Raw genomic sequence first — 12,692 nt, 5'->3', positions numbered from 1 at the left:
GGGATAAGCAGAAATATGGATAAATTGCACTTTGGATTTTTCCATTTACAATGGTTATGCTTAAAAAGTTGTCAAAAACTGGAAAAGCTTTAAGTGTGGCCATTATATCAAATTACTTCCAACAGTGTATGGTATACTGAATAATTTATACCGTCTTCTTTTAATCACATTCATATTTTTGATTTCCTCTTTTTACAAAGGCGTGTTATAAAATAAATTAAACAAAAGCTTTTCAAGATGGGATGTTTCATTATTATCAAACTAAAACCAGATTTGAAAATTCACTTATGTTTCAATAAGGCTTTAATGCTGAATGGGAGAATGTTATAAAACTTCCAGATGGGCTTGGACCAAGCCCCCTGAGTCCAATAAACCAAATTTTGCAAATGTTGGTATACAAGTCCAAAATGTGGCATTCAGCCATATTGCCAATAAAAATGTCTCTTTTTCATATAAATGGCTGATTTCATGCAAAATGTGCTAAGACTTTGCCAATAAAGAAAAACTTTAAAAAGTTCCTGACCACCCTCAGAGAACAGAAAAACTCTGCCAAAGTCTACCCCGGCCTGGTAATATGTATTATCTATTCACTCGATGAAAAAAGACATTCCAGCTGTAAGAATCTAAAATGAGGTCCGACAAAACTGTATTGCGGGATGAGAAAAGAAGGAGTATCTATTTTTGGAAGTGGAGAGAAGTTGGAAAATCCACTCTTGAGGTTTTTTTTTTCTTCTGAAACTATTCCCTATGGTCCAATGCTGCTTGTAATATTACACATTTTATATAAAAGTGATAGGATGTTAAGGTTGCACAGAAATCAGAGAAAGCTAATAAAGCAGGCGTTCTCAGGCCAAATTCCACAAAGACTTACACCATGGTTTGCACAGCATATACATCAATGTAAATCTGACCCTCTGTGTACAACAGGTGCTACTTCAAAAATAAATTAAATAAATACAAGCATGACAGCTTGTTAAGGCTGGGGCATTCCCTTTATTTATTTTTTTTGGTCATAACTGCAGCCCTGACCCTGAAATAAGATCCATGCTCACGGGTTCCTGCACCTAGTTGGAGAGCCATTGACTTCATTGTGACTCCGTGTGAGTAGGAAAGGCGACTTCAGTGACATTTATACATACTTTTGTATTTAATTTCTTTCGTTAAAATAAATCATTCCTAGGGAAGCTATGAATGTGAGAAAGGAGCCTTTGCAGTGTATTCCATAAATATGCTTTTATACCAATTTTATGACTGCACGGTATAAAGTACATGAATACTGGATTTTCGAATAGACCTTGCAAGGTAGCCACATATAAATTAAATACAAAAAAGTAGAAAACAAATTAAAGGGTTAAATAGGTTAAACCACCAAATGCAGGAATAATTATTATAACCTTCCATCCACAAAGTGCTTTATAAAGTGATTTGCTAACTAGGTACAGACATATTGCCACACAAAACCTGTAATTGATAGTTAGGTTCAAAAGGGGGATACCACTTACTACAGCTAACATCTAACTAAAGATTTTATACCTTCCTACCATACACACAGGACAGAAACTGTGGACATTGGCAATTCTGGAAATACACGGTTAAAGTATGTAGTCAGTTCCTTACTACCTTGACATAATGAATCATTCATCATTCACCACCCCACCCAAATTTCTACAGCTCACTCAATTTTACCTTTGCCCCGTTAAAAATCAACACATAACTTCAGACATGAAATAGAGGAAAATATTTTTTCTCTAACTAATAAATGTTCACCATAATGTAGCAATAACACAATATCCTGAATTGTTCGCTATGAAATACAACATACGTTATTTCAGAGTGGTAGCCATGTTAGTCTGTATCAGCAAAAACAACGAGGAGTCCTTGTAGTACCTTAGAGACTAACAAAAGTTATTTGTTACACAAAACAGTTACAAATTCAACATAGAGTATCTTATACCCACATCCCCATACTTGGAACAACAGCACCAAAACCAACCAAAAACACACGATGTGTGTTTTAGTATACATGAATTTATAGATTCATTATTGAATTGTTCATGTTTTTTAAATATATGCTGATTGATTTGTGCATACATCTATATACCTACCCAGGTTGGCAAATAGTGCCATATTCTGAATAAAGGTATATATTCATTTTATACACAAATTTGTATCCATTTTGTGTGCATGAGGGATGGACACTTACGTACATTGTACTTCCTAATGGGTGTTAATCACTCTTTAGATATCCAATAAATTATTAAAAATTCAAACAAAAACAGTGAAAGGCATCAGACTTTGTGATAAGTCCCATCTGTAGAGAAATCAATACCTGAAATTCAGTAAAACAAAAAACGATAGAAGGATTTTAAAGAGTTAAATCGCTAAAAATGTTTTTACCAAATATTATATAAATATTTACATAATATATATGTTACCATAGATATGTCTTTTCTGATTTACCTCATACTTCAAGAAAAAAGTTCTGTGTTTAAAGTAGGATGTGTTGTCATGAGAAATTTGAAGTGGTTTGGGGCCCAGTGATGCAAACCCTTATACATGTGAATAACTTCACACACAAGCAGTGCAATTGAAGTCAATGAGACTATTTGCATGCCTAAATGGTTACAAGATCGGACCTTTGGTTTGATTATACTGAAGTTAGGCATGGCCTTAGGACTGGAACCTAGCTCATTTTTAATTATGAAAAGACGTCTCTTCATAATATGTACATATAATAGGAATATAATGTGAGTGTGTTTATATAAGTTTAAGTATGTTGTGTGTGTGTGTGTGTGCATATCTATACCCAGATGCACACACAGAAGTAGCTGTATTTCATTGATGGATACACATACACTAATGCGGGCCATTAAGTATCTTAGATAGATAAATATGGGTGTATGTGTGTAGAATACCACCCCCCAATATGTATATACATATCCACCACTGAAATACAGCCACATCTGATGTAAAACTTGTGAATTGTTTAACAGCAAGAACAAAAGGGTGTTACAGCTGAGGATGGGAAACAAAGGCTATTTTATCCAATATACAGTGTACCAGAACAATTTTACATGGCACAACGGATGAAGTTCACTGCTATTCAGGTAACCAGTAAAAGGCGTGAGCATCACTCGCTTAGGGCGTGAAACAGTGTTCCCTTTCCATTGACTTCAAAGGATGTTGGATCAGGGACTTGTATTGCCCCCCGTAAAGGGTGAATTTCACCTCCAAGAATTAACCTCATATGAATTTGGGCAGCACACAGGGGTTAGTGTTGAAAATCATTTACCGTTGAGTCTTGGGCACCCAAATAATGAGTTATCTGACATTTCGTACCATATGCCGTACCTAAGCACAATGAGAATGAGGTAGTTTAAGGATCCACCTGATCCATGCCTTGATTATCAGAGGTACTCAGCACTCATAGTTCCCATTGGCTTCAATAGTTCAGGAACCCTAAATATCAGAACTCAGACTTTTTTGACCTTTTAAGGTTGTTTTAATTCATGTGTGTGCATGTTTAATATTCATGATGTGGTTGTATCAAAAGTGTGATCAGACACAAATAATCATGGTATGCGGCTTCATCTCTTATTTTTACTCCTTAATACTGCTGGACCATATCATGCTACCCTCTTTGAAGTAGAAATTTCTATTCTCAGCAATGGGGATTTCAATCTCAAAACTGAGGGCATGAAAAAGCCTATTTAATAATAACATAGTTACAAATGTCTGAAAATTTGGCCTTTCCCCCTTGTTTTTAGTTTCAAGCTTTACATCTTCTGAAAAAGCATTTTAGGAATTCAAAATGTTCATGCTTTGGCTCATCTCAGACGTGAATATTTTTAGGGAAGTTTAACACCAAGACGTTTGACTGTTTCTGAGTTGCATGAAGGTGATTAAAAGACAGCTTTCTATTTTTTAAAAAAGAAACAAGTCTTTACCTTCCATTTTTCTTATTTAGAAAACTGAAAATCTTTGTTAAATTTCACAGGTTTGAATTGGGACTGGTGTCTTAGTCTCAAAACTATATTTCTTCAAACAACACAAAGTTCTCAAGGTTTGAAAGTAAAGATTTAACACATGTGGTTTGTTATCCTAACTTCAGAAAGACATGGAAGGAGTATTTTCCCATTTATTTATTTAAATGTATAATAACTGTATAAAGAGTGCTCATCACAACCTCTGAGCACTTTTAAAAATGCTTAAAACTACAATTAATGATAAACTATCAATTGATCATAATTCTGGCAATTATGCACTAACAACACTACACCAGCAGTAATATAAATATAACAGACATTTAAAAAACCTTACCAATTAAATTAGCATAGTCTGCCAACCTCACCCTTCTCCCTGCTCCCGCTCGGTCAGGAAGAAAGAGGGACCTTGTAGCCTGCCCTGCAGATTAACAAATTGAACAAAGGCTGTTATGGACCAAGTGAGAGAAGAGAGTTGGAAAGGGGCCTAATGGAAAACACTCAGGCAGTATCCCCTTCACCTCCACCTTCTCTTTCGTACCAATGGTGCCATAGCTCAAATGCTTCCACAGACTGCAACTGTGGTGCTGTTTTATGAGGAAAGAGATTGTCTTATGTCTACACTACAGCTGGAAGATGTGGTTCCCAGCGTAGGTAAACAGAGTCACGCTAGCTCAGCTCAGACTAGCACCGTAAATAGCAGAGTGGACTTGCGGCACTGGCGGCATCTTGGGCTAGCCACCTGAGCTCGGACTTAGGAAGTTGGGCGGGCTTGGACTGGGGTGGCTAGGTAAGCCGCCACCAACACCGGAGAGTCCACACTGCTATTTTTAGGTGATAGCTCAAGCTGAGCTACTGTGAGTCTGTTTACCTGTGCTGGAAATTACGCTTGCCAGCTGCAGTGTAGATAGGTAAGTCATTTAGGGTTTTACAGGTCAAAAGCAACATCTTAAAATTAAATTACAAACTAATAGGTAGTTGGTGCAGATAATAGAGCATTGGATGAACACAGTGATACTCAGACTTCAGGAGTCAAATTAATGATCAACATTAGTGATCAAATTAGTGATCAACATGACCCAAAAGAGCCATAGTAGTGAATGTATTGTTTAATTTACTATAGTACTGTATATTCATATTTAAACAGTATGACAGGGGAAATATGTAGTTTATATATATATATCAGCAAAATGACTGACCAAGTATTATTATTTTATCAACTACAATTGGTTACTAACATAATAAAAGCACCCTGATTGGTTAATAACTTAGATTGGTTAATAATTAAATCACACAGTGGTTTAATATCATGTGTTGCAAAGAGCCGCAGGAGGCACATTAAAGAGCCACCTGAGGCTCGTGAACTTCAGTCTGAGTATCACTAGTTTAACATTTTCATGAAAAGAAACCCTCCCTACCAAGTGGGGTCTTGGATTCTGCACCAGTTGCAATTTCCAGATGGATTTAAGATGTAGCCCATACATTGCAGTACTCTAACGTTGGGGTGACAGAGGCATGGATGGCAGTTGCATAAGTCTGTATCTGAAAGAAACAGGCACTACCTGATCCAAACTGTAGCAGCTACTTGTCCTTCTAATACCAGCTGGGAGTCTAACCAGATTCCCCAGACTATGAACCTGATCTACAGATGGCAGACCCACATCCTCAATCAAAGGGGCCAGTATTATTTCTGCCATATCTTCTGGTTGCTTCCCCCAACCAATCAGCATTCACTTCTCAGCCAGCTAGCCCTCATCCATTCCCCAGTCTCCTCCAGACACTTAGTACTGCAGTCCACAGTTCTGGCTGTATCAGTAGTGATGGAGATATATAGCTGTATGTGATAAGCAGACATTTCCACTGCTATGCTATTTCCTCACTAGCCCTCTTAAGAGCCTCAGATATGTGTAAAACAAAAGGGGTTACAGATATAGTTATACATATGGCAATAAATTCCAGTTGCAGGAGCAGTTGCAGGATAACGATGATAATACTTAGCATATGCATTGTATTTAATCTTCAAAACACTTTGGCTGGCCAACCAGACTAGCATGTGTTAAAGGCCTTGTCTACACTTTTCTTTGTACACATGTTAACTAATCCAAATCCTAGTCTAGAGAAGGCCGGAATCATTTTCAAAGTACCCCGAAGACATTCTGTGCCAAAATATGAAAAATTATGCACCAAAAAATTAAAAATTCTGTGCATAATATTTTAAAATTCTGCAAAATTCTGCAAATTTTATTTGTCAAATAAATGTGGAGGCTCCAGCATGGCATTGGGGCACACAGGCCACTGGTTGCACAGAGGTGGAGATCTGTGCAGCTCCCCACCTGGGAAACAGACTCAGGGGTGAGGCTGCACCCAACCCTGACGCAGTGCAAGGACCTGACACAGTGCAAGGAGTGCGGGGGAGTGAGGCTCAGTGAGAAGGTCTGGGTATGAGGGGGTCTGGATGCATGGTGGATGGGGAAGCAGCTCCCACTGACTAACCCTAAGCTCCCACTGAAGCTGAGGAGCGATGGGGGCAGGAAGCAGGGAGAGAGGGGATTTGCAGAGCTTCCTGCAGTTGGGGAAGAAATATCAGGGTGGGTCTGACCCGGCCCTGGATGCTGTGCAGGGGAAGAGGAAGTCCTGTCCTCCCCAGCCCAGCCAAAACTAGCAGCTGAGCCTGCTACAGGATAGGAGCTACCAGACGGGTCTTTCCCAGTCTTGCCCCCTGCCCCACAGTGATTTACCTCTCTGCCGGCTGCCCTGGGCACCTGAAACATACTGGTGGAGAGGTTACAAGGCCGCTCTTGTGGCTTCCCTTTGCTTCCCTATCAAAAAGTCATTTTTCTGCGGGGAAGCAAAGAAATCCGCAGGGGACATAAATTCTGCACATTTGCAGTGGTGCAGAATTCCCTCCAGGAGTATCAAAGATAGGATTAGAATGTAGGAGTTCCTGATGTATCTTTCTGAGCTCAGGGATGTGTTTTCTTATAGATGTTTGACCACACTGGATGACATTTTATGCTTTAAACTAGAAGCCAGCATTATTTCTAGTGAAATTGAAAAACAGTCTCATTTAGTTCAGCAGATAAACCTGCCTCATTAAGCTATAAATGTTCCTGAATCAATTGTGTTTGGAATTGTTTCCGCACAAGTAAAGCTAGTTCTTCATGTGATGTATACTCACTCAGGCCCTGATCCTGCAATGAGCGCTGTGTCATGAGGCCACTGCTCCCATATGGAGTCCACTGCAGGATCAGGGCCCTGGTTACTTTCCTGTACTACTCACAAACCACATCAGGCTTTGCAGTGTTTAAATATTTTTCCAAGAAGTCACTTATGCATTAGTCTTTCTACTTATTTTTTAGGTAACCATTACGGATTATAAACTGTTCTTTATATATGGTAAAATTAATCATTAGAGGGCCTGATCCTGCAACCACACAAACGAATCTTGTGCCTTTACTTGCATCATGTACTGACTACTGATGTGAACAAAGGTACTCCAATGCATGTGTACAGGATGAGGCCCAGGGCAGCTGCTGTTGCTACAGAAGGGTGGTGAGTCCTAGATACCATCAATCGGATATGGTTTGATTGTGTCAAACAGCCTCAGTCTCCCATTGAGTGTGATGGAGGCAACAGTGTGCCAGCGGGAGCTCTAGGAGGCACTGTGCATGGAGCAACTAGACTCTGGAACTCCTGGGAGCATGGATACTGCACTATTCCTGGAGAAGGAGCAACATCTGCTCTGCGCCCAGCTAGCTGCACTGCTCCGTGTGCAGAGGTGTAACCTACTCTCCTTAGCGTTGCCAGAGTTTACATACAGTCCTGGAAGTCTCTGAGCTCAGAGATTCTCATGTGATTAACCCTCTCATGGGTGGTGCATGTAAGGAGCAGTTTCTTGTGCCTTCTCCCTACAATGTGCATGAATGCAGGTACTGGACACTAACTGGCCTTTAGTTCAGTAGATGATATGAATCAGTTGTGGTATCAGTGCATATCAGTGATTGACATGCGGCGGGGGGGAATGGAATGGGAACAGGAGGAAGCAAAATCCTGGCTCCATTGAAATTAATGGGAATTTTGCCATCAGCTTCACTGGATCCAGGATTCTGTAGATTTCCATTATAGCCTATTGCAATCAATCCTTGCTTGCTTGTTTTTTTAATATTTCTTTAATTTAGAGTTTTTCTCCAATATTTTACCGTTGTGGGTGGAGGTGGAGAGGGAATTTTTCAAAGGCTCAAAGTGCATTTAGGCACCCAGCTCCTCTTGAAAGACAATGCAAAGGGAGTGTCTATCTATTCGGGCCTTGGGAAATCTCCCTCGTGATATTTTAAATTTTTACTCACTTTTTGTCTTTTTCTTTAAAATTATATGCAAAACCCTGCTACGTCTGCATTAAGGTTGATCACACAGAAGTTAGGAAATTCAGAGTTAAATTTCCCTTAGCAACCTTAACTCTACCCCTGTCAGCAGGAATTTCTAATAGGATCTTTTATTTGGTGATCACACAGAACTGGGCAATGTGATATATTATTTAGCACATTCTGTAATACAATGCAGTGGAAAGAATCTGCAATATTTTTTTCTAGCCTTGCAGGTGCTTATGCAGTGTGTTGTGTTGCCACTTTTGCTCTTAAACCAAGGTTTAGTACTGCCCCTCCAACAGGACTCTTTAAAGGACATCAAGTATATATTCTTCATTTTGGTTTAAACTGACTATTTTTGTATAGCTTTAGCTTTACTTGTGTAGTGTTTTCTTTACTGCTAATTACACTGAATTTTAATACTCTTTCTACAGTAAGACTTTGTCAGTGAGATGAATTGTGCATTCTTGATGTATGCTTAAATTGCATCTTTTCTTGTAAACTTTCATGGATGTTGGTGGAATTTTGCAATGCTGCACATATGTCGTGTGATCATGTCATTTTAAGACCTTACTGTTTTGCACAGATAGTTGGCAATTACAGTGAAAGTTGTGTGAGAATTTTACATCTGACATTTTTGGCTTTTGTGTAATTAAAATTCCAAATCTAATAGGCATTTATGTAGTGCGTATAATATATGGTAGAGTGAAAACTGCAGCCGATAGCTAAAATAAATCCAGATCTAGATCAGGATAGAGGTTCCTGGGCCCTTGGACACACCCACTCAAGAGGAATCAAAAAATGGCCACAACTGGGTACTTTTTGGTTTTATTTATCTATGGATTGTAGTTTGACCCCCTTTACTTTAAAAACAGCCATATGCTTTTCTGATGGGACTTATCAGTACTGTATGTGACAGTATGTGTCAGTACTAGTCAGTGTGTGTCAGTAATAGTACATATAATAGCAGGCTCATTAGTCTGTTTTTACTATATTAGCCATCATTCTATTTTATTTTCAAAATATCCAAAGTAATAGAATCAGATTAAGGGCAAATTGTATGCCACCCCTATGTGTCTGTCGGTCTCATTTTTTAGTTTAGAGAAAACCAAAAAGCATCTTGAATTGGTAACTTCTATTTTTCCCCCCTCAAATAAAAATAAAAATAACCAGACTAATAGGATTGAAAATGAATTAAAGAAATTTGTGCTGTGGAGAGGAGTTTTTTTATGCTGAATTTTAATAGGGGAGCAAATGGTTATATCTGAGTTATAAGCCACTGGAATACAGGGCTTTATCATGGTAATATTGACACAATTTTCCAGTATAGCAGCACGCCAATAAACATGCTTAAATAATTGGACAGCACATCCAGTGTGTGCTTTTCAAGTCTTATATTTATATTTTTTTAAAATCTAGTTTGATTTATTTGGAATTCTCTTCTCTGAGTGAAGTCTATTCCATGAGGGGGTTAAACTTTTACAGGTTACTTCTCACAGTTTTAAAAGTAAATTATACACCAGACACTCAGTGGTATCAAACAAACGTGAGAGGATTTGTTCATTCATGGTCTTGTTCATTTCCTGATACACAGGAGGGCACCTGGGTGTGATTCAGTCTTTATCAGAATTCTCAGAATCCACCATGTACGGGTTGGAAACGGACATTGTGTTTGCAAACCAGGAAATACCGCCTGTTGCGATGACTCTCTTCTAAATACCAGTAACAAGAAATCAGTATGAAAATTTGCCAGTGAGGGTTTGAAGAAGCATTTATAAAATAAAATACTCCCTTGAGTACAAGTCAGATTGCTTGTATGTTTATTTTCTTTCGGTTGGCTCATGTGGCAGAAGACATGAAAGGTGCCCATGCTGCAGGCAATCCCACAGGAGGGTGGATGCTGCCTGATTATAAAACAGAAGCAGGGAATTGCACTGTCAATGCTAGTTAAATGCACTGCAAGTCCAACTGATGCTTTTTTTTTTCCCCTTTGTGAAATCAGTTGAAGCACTAAATATACTATAAATGTATAGCTAGGAGAGCAGAATGCTGGGATAGTTGAAACTAGAGTTGGCTATTGTAAACTACAGAGCATTCTTCTGCCCTTTACTGTGTGGTGATAATTTTTGTCTGTACAAATAAACTCCAGAACTGTCTCCGCTCTTAACAAAAGAAGGGGATGAATGGAAATCAATTATTTAAATGAAAAATACACATTAGAGGGACACTGTTAATTTAACAATTAAACTCATATTTTTAGCTACTATTATTATTCAGAACATCTAAGACTAGAAAGAGAAGAAGGGAAAGTTATTTTTTTTAGTTTTTCAGTTACTGAATTTGAAAACATTTAGTGTATAGTCAGTTTCACTGTTTCCCCTGTACAATCAGACAGTTAGTTTCCCTGTGTTGTTTGTGTGAATCTTTCGCAGAGCAATTGGGGAAGAGAGAAACACTTACAACAATAGGAAAATGTGATTGTAAAACCTTAAATACTGGCAAGGGTCTCAAGAGCAGGTGTAATGCCAGAAACTACTTTAACTCAGTTTTAAAAACTAACTAAATTTTGAATTGATTGCAAACTGTTAACAAAATATAACCACTGGGAAGGAGAATATATTTATTTGGTTTGCTCTTCTGGCCTGTTTTTTTAAAGAGATTTGCAACAAAGAGATTTTAAGCCTTCCCCCCCCCCCCAGTAGTTACTGCACCATTTGTAAAACTAGAAGGGTTCCTGTCACACCAGATTTATATCTAAAGGCTTTTCCTCTGCTTCATTGTCATCTGAGAGGTTGCATATTGTCTTTGATTGTTGAATTACTTAAATAATCAAATCAATTAGTGCGTACTTTTTTTCATGTGCTGCATTTGAAGAGCATTGCTGGAGAGGGTGTGTAAATTTTCAAAAGTGCCTAAAAAGCCTAATTTGCATGTTCAAAAGTGAATTAGATGCTTGGAGCCTCAGTCTCATTGAAAGTCAGTGGGACTTAGGTTCCTTAATTACTTAGGCATTTTTGAAAATCTTACCCCATTTGCTGAGTGAGAAACCTGAGTAGTATCTAATATAACAAATGGTTGCACTAGAGAGAGATGGATTATTGCCCTAAAAAGATTTTTTTTTACATCAATTGGTGCTACCTGTGTGGCTTGAGGGAATGACATTAATACTTGCATTAGAACTCTGTTTGGAACTGCCCAAACAGATGTCCAGAGAAATTTACAATAAATGATGCATTTTCACTGGATTATAACAAAGATGGTTTATGAATGTTACATTTTATTTTTTCTCTTTCAGGAAGCTCGTTTTACTCACTGAAGCATTTGACTGATAGCATCACACAGTTGTGTGGGAGAGAAGGGGATTTTGTACTCAAGTGAAACTCTCGGGTCTTGAGAAGTTAAAGAATCTGGATGAATTCCTACTGAATGGAGATTATTTCAAAAGGTCCCTGAGAACTCTCTTTCTCTCTCTACGGCTCCTGCTCTTCCTGAGTTGAAACGGTGTGTTTTGAGGTGGAATTTGAGAAAATGCTGGATTCAATCAAGTGCGTGCTGGTGGGAGATACCGCCGTGGGGAAAACATCACTCTTGGTACGTTTCACCTCTGAGACTTTTCCTGATACCTACAAGCCCACAGTGTATGAAAACACAGGGGTGGATGTCTTCATGGATGGTGTGCAGATTAGCCTAGGCCTTTGGGACACAGCAGGCAGTGATGCCTTCAAAGGCATCCGCCCCATCTCATACCAACAGGCTGACGTGGTGTTAATGTGCTATTCAGTGGCCAACCACAACTCCTTTTTAAACCTGAGGAATAAATGGATTGGTGAGATCAGAAGCCATTTGCCCCGAATCCCCGTTTTAGTGGTGGCCACTCAGACTGACCAGCGGGAAGCAGGACCCCATCATTTGTCCTGCATCAGCTCAGTTGATGGGAAGCGGTTGGCCCGGGAGGTCCGAGCTAAAGGCTACTTGGAGTGCTCTGCTCTCAGCAACAGGGGAGTGCAGCAGGTATTTGAGTATGCAGTCCGGACTGCAGTCAATCAAGCCCGAAAACAGAAGAGGAGGAAACTCTTCTCCGTTAACGAGTGCAGGATCTTTTGAAGTCGCTTTATTACTCTATTAGCTGCATTACTTCTTCCCTTGCACAGAAGTACATCAGCACAGAAAATGGAAGGTGAGCCAAGAAAGGACCTCTGGTAGGATCACCATGCTAGTGTTCCTGATGGGCCAGATGTACTTGCTACCTGACTTGGCTTTTCCCTTTCCATGAATAATGCACATGAAAAGTGCAGCTAACTTTCCTTTCTCCACAAAACTGTAAATGGGCTATTTTCCTCTCAGC

At 39.1% G+C, this 12,692-nt stretch overlaps 1 protein-coding gene across 1 annotated transcript; it reads left to right on the top strand.

Moving 5' to 3' along the window:
- Window positions 1-11,875: 11,875 nt before the first annotated feature.
- RHOH (ras homolog family member H) lies at window positions 11,876-12,451 on the top strand. Its single transcript, XM_074950112.1, has one exon. It carries the CDS (start codon window positions 11,876-11,878, stop codon window positions 12,449-12,451), a length of 576 nt encoding a protein of 191 aa, XP_074806213.1.
- The last annotated feature ends 241 nt before the right edge of the window (window positions 12,452-12,692 follow it).

The sequence above is a fragment of the Natator depressus genome, chromosome 4 (genome assembly GCF_965152275.1).
Source record: "Natator depressus isolate rNatDep1 chromosome 4, rNatDep2.hap1, whole genome shotgun sequence".
Lineage (NCBI taxonomy): Eukaryota > Metazoa > Chordata > Testudines > Cheloniidae > Natator > Natator depressus.
This window is presented reverse-complemented; position numbering and strand designations above follow the sequence as displayed.

What these genes read in the sequence shown, in the direction of transcription:
- RHOH (XM_074950112.1), top strand. Translation starts at nt 11,876, where the DNA reads ATGCTGGATTCAATCAAGTGCGTGCTGGTGGGAGATACCGCCGTGGGG.